The sequence below is a fragment of the Elephantulus edwardii genome, unplaced genomic scaffold (genome assembly GCF_000299155.1).
Source record: "Elephantulus edwardii isolate Elephantulus edwardi_28Jun2011 unplaced genomic scaffold, EleEdw1.0 scaffold00129, whole genome shotgun sequence".
NCBI classification, from domain to species: Eukaryota; Metazoa; Chordata; class Mammalia; order Macroscelidea; family Macroscelididae; genus Elephantulus; species Elephantulus edwardii.
In genome coordinates, this window is record NW_006399879.1 from 2669545 (window position 1) to 2673894 (window position 4350).

Below are 4350 nucleotides of genomic sequence, written 5' to 3' on the forward strand. Positions count from 1 at the left end.
ACTCTTCTTGTTTGACCCTCCACCTATCCAAGCACGATGTCCTTTTCCTAAGTGTCCTCAAATAGCGCCCCCCCATCTCGCTCCAGGCCAGCAGGAAGACCAAGAAGAAGGAAGGGGGTGCCCTCCGGGCCCAGAGAGCCTCCTCCAACGTCTTCTCCAACTTTGAGCAGACCCAGATCCAGGAGTTCAAGGAGGTGAGTTCAGGACGCCCCCCTCCCGAGGTTCCTGCCTCCCCCACCCCCGAAACCCCCGCAGGAGGGCAGAGCTGGGCGGGGCTCAGTGCCAGACCTCACCTCCGCAGGCCTTCACGCTGATGGATCAGAACCGTGATGGCTTCATTGACAAGGAGGACCTGAAGGACACCTATGCTTCCCTGGGTAGGTGGGCCCGTGCCCAGCTCCTTGCCGCTCAGCCCTGTCCTCTCTGAGTGCAGTTCTGGGGCGACAGCCAACCCAATGTCCCCCGTGCGGGGCAGGCCCAGGGCCCTCCCTTGGGAGACCAGAGCAGGAGTCCCGGTGGCGCAGTAGCGGATGCACTCTGCTGTTAACAGAGGGGTTGGTGGGCCCGTGGGCCCCTGCGCAGGGGAGGCGCGTGGATGTCTGTTCCCCGGGGGAGTCTGTCAGCGTTAGTAACCCTGCAGGGAGGCTTTGTCCTGACTTACCACCTCACAACCAGTCAGAGTCACAGCCGGTTCAGAGGTCAAGCTGTGCAGTGACCAGAAGGCAGGCAGGGAGGAACGGGGCGGCTCCAGGGGGACCAGACGGTGGAGAGTGGGTGGAAAGGGGTTCATGTCAGAATCTGCTCCAATGCACAGCTGGGACCACAGGCGCTGAGGGGCGGAGGGAGTCCAGAAACCCCTCAGGAGCTGGAGAGGGGACCCTTCTGTGTGTCCACACTGGCTCTGCCATCCCCACTCCCAGACACCCAGCCTGGCTGCCCCCGGCCTCTGCTGCCCACTGTAGGGGTCTGTCTCCTCTTCCTCATCAGAGGCTTGCTTCGGGCTCAGGGTTTGGGGTTCAGCTGGGACACCCAAGCTGAGCCTCAACTTTTCTGGACGCCTCTTCCCTCAAGTGCCTGGGTTTGTGCCCTGGGTTTGTTCAACTTGTGGCCATGGTGGGCAGGCAGAGGTGGGCAGCTCACCAGACTCTCCTGCCATTGAGGATAGCACAGGCATCAGTGACAACAGAGACAGCAGAGGACAGACAGGGAGAAGGCAGGTGGGCGGGGACAGACAGCAGGGGACAGACAGGGAGTTAGAGACGGACTGGGAGGGGGTGGGGTGAGCAGGGACAGACAGGGAGGGGATGGAGTGGGTGGGGACAGACAGCAGGGGACAGACGGAGTTGGGGGGGCATGAGGACAGACAGAAAGCAGGGGATAGATGAGAGGGGGTGGGGGGCGGGGACAGACAGACAGCAGGGGCCAGACAGGGAGGGAGTGGGGGAGCCGGGACAGACAGACAGCAGTTCCCTCCACAGAAGGGACACTGTCCTCACTTTCACTGCACCGTCTGCCACAGGCAAGATCAACGTCAAGGACGATGAGCTGGACGCCATGATCAAGGAGGCCTCGGGGCCCATTAACTTCACCATGTTCCTGAACCTATTTGGAGAGAAACTGAACGGTGAGAGCCTGCAGACACCAGGTGTGGGGCTGCCAGGTGTGGAGGTGTGAGGTATGAGGATGTCAGGTGTGTAGGTACCATATGTAGGGAGTCAGGTGTAGAGGTGGGGGCTTTAGGTGCTAGGTGCAGGGGTGCTAAGTACAGGGGTGCCAAGTTCAGGGGTACCAGAGTGCAGAGCTATCAGGTATGGGGGTGCCAGGTGTGAAAATGTCAGGTACAGGGATGCTAGGTGAGGGGGATCAGGTACAGGGTGCCAGGTGTGTGGGTGCCAGGTGCAGGGACATCACAGCTGAGGCTGCTGGGTACATGGGTGCAGGGACATGGGTGTCAGGTATGTGCCGGCTGATGCCAGGTCTGCAGGAGCAGGGTAGGTATCAGGGCACCAAGTGGGTGTCTTTGGCTGCATGTGTGACAGCCAGGTTTGGAGACACCAGGTGAGGGCTCTTGGGTGCAGGTGGAGCAGGGCCAGGCCCCTGGCAGCCCCCAGAGACATGAGAGTAGTGACGGCACCAGCACTGTCGCCAGCCCACATCCTGTCTGTCCCTCAGGCCCGTGATGATGACAGTGGTGATGTCTACTCATCTTGGAATCACGGAGCTGATTCCAGGCCTGGGATGGGGCTCTGGGGGCCCCAAGGGGAGCCCTGGTCAGGCTCAGTGAGGTGGCTGGGACAGGGGGACAGGTCTCCAGTGGACAGGAGAGGAGAGGTGCCAATCCCTCCACCCCAGAGGTCAGGGGTCTCAGAGCTGGGCTGTGTCCTTCCTCCTCTGCCTGCCTAGGGCATGGCCGGGAGCAGGACTCTGACACCCTCAATGCCCAGGCTAAGGCATCGGGGGGAGGAGAGGGAAGACCCCCAAGGAGCCCGACTGACCTGTGACAGGAAAGGGGCTCGAGTGCAGCAGAGACCGAAGACAGCTCGGGACCGGACGGGGGTCTCATTCTGTCTGTGCGCAGAGTCTCTGTGAGTCAGAACGATTTCAGGGTCCCTGACATCTTGGGCTGCAGAAAAGCACTGGGTATCCCGTGGACACCCAAAGAGCGAAGTCGTGGAGAAGGTGCAGCCAGAGTGCGCCTTGGAGGCAAAGATGACCAAGGTCCGTCTCACATATGTTAGGCATGTTGCTAGGAGAGGCTGGTCTTTGGAGTGGGACGTCATGCTAGGAAAGGTGGGGGGCCAGTGAAGGAGAGGAAGACCCTCACTGAGATGAACACAGTGACTGATCCCCAAGTATCTCGGAGATGATGAGGATGGCGCAGGACAGGGCAGGGTTCATGTCTGTTGTGGTCGCTACGAGTCATTGACTGAAGGGCACCCAGTGATAACAGGCAGATGTGTTTGTGGGCAGGGACGGATGCAGAGGACACTATCCTGAACGCCTTCAAGATGCTGGACCCCGACGGCAAAGGCAGCATCAACAAGGAGTAGTGAGTGCTGACCGGGCCCGGGGTGGGCTCCCCAGGGCAGTTCGGAGGGTCTAACACGATGCCCTGGGGTAGAGGTAGGTGGCCGCCCGCCCGGGCCCACCTCCCCTCATTCTCACCAAGGACAGAGCTTAACCAGCGCTGTTCATTCGAAACCAAATACAGACGCCTGGGGCGTTACTGTGGCTGACAATTACATTAACTATGATTAATAATTATTACATAGCAGTTATTGCTGTTTTAGTAGTATAACCCTTAGCCCCTTTTAAGGGAACTCTGGTGGCCTAATTAAAAAGCTGAGCTATGATCCCAAAGGCACGCGGTTCAAATCTACCTGCCGCTCTGCAGGTAAAGGACGGGCAGGCTTGGGCCATTTACTGCCTCTGAAAACCCATCACAGGGTCAGCTGCGGGCCAGTTCCCACTCGACAGCGCACAACAGCAACAGCAGCCCATTTTATTGAGGGCTACCTGTGCCAGGCGCCTGGCTGGCACGTGGTTACCGCCCAGCTGCTGACTGAAAGTTCAGCCATTGAAACCCAGACGCTTCTCGGGGGCAAGACGTGGCAGCTTCCACAGAGATGGAAGCGAAACCAGAGAGAAACACAACCGTCCTGGGTGGGTTCTGACTGAGGGGCCCTCCGCCAGGCTTGTGGCCGTCGAGTTGAGTCCCAGCGTCCCTATAGCATCCCTACAGCGTCCTGCACTGAGCCTCCCCTCCCTCCCCTCTTGGAGGCTGGGGCATCAGTTCGCAGAAAGGCCTTGAGTGTGGGTTTCCAGGTTTGCGGCCAATCCTGGTGGTGCTGTCTGTGGCTTAGCACTTGCTCTAATTAAAAGTTTGGGAGTTCTGGAGGAAAGATTGCACTACCAGATCCCGGATTATAGTCTAGGGAACCCCAAGGGGCAGTGGCCATGGGGCCTCTGTTTGGGCTGAATCCACTGGACAGCACGGAACAGCAGCCTGGGCTGTGCCCTGGACCCCGGAACATTCGGGTAAACCCCTCCATGTGCAGACATGCCCTGCTCATGGCCCCCAGCCTCGGCCCTGTTCCCAGGCAGATGTGTACCCAGAAGAGCCCTCGCCCAGGCTGTCCACAAAGTCAGGCGTCAGCTCTGCGGGGATTTGAGTGACTCCCACCCCCACCCCATGGGCACGCTGGTGGGGGGGCAATTACAGCCACTCGGCCCTGGGGATGGTAGGGGGCTGCTCTTTTGCTCAGGACTCTGCTGTCTTCCTTTCTTCAGCATCAAACGGCTGCTGATGTCCCAGGCCGACAAGATGACCGCTGAAGAGGTTTGACCCCC

At 59.7% G+C, this 4350-nt stretch overlaps 1 protein-coding gene across 1 annotated transcript in view; it reads left to right on the forward strand.

The window, feature by feature from the left end:
- Positions 1-89: 89 nt before the first annotated feature.
- Positions 90-4350, forward strand: part of MYL5 (myosin, light chain 5, regulatory) — a 5294-nt gene continuing 1033 nt past the window's right edge. Inside the window, exons 1-5 of the mRNA XM_006893587.1 lie at positions 90-194; positions 302-377; positions 1520-1624; positions 2971-3049; positions 4291-4339. Coding sequence (XP_006893649.1) covers positions 314-377; positions 1520-1624; positions 2971-3049; positions 4291-4339 — 297 coding nt within the window. The 5' untranslated portion in view covers positions 90-194; positions 302-313. The remainder of the gene's footprint in view (positions 195-301; positions 378-1519; positions 1625-2970; positions 3050-4290; positions 4340-4350) is intronic.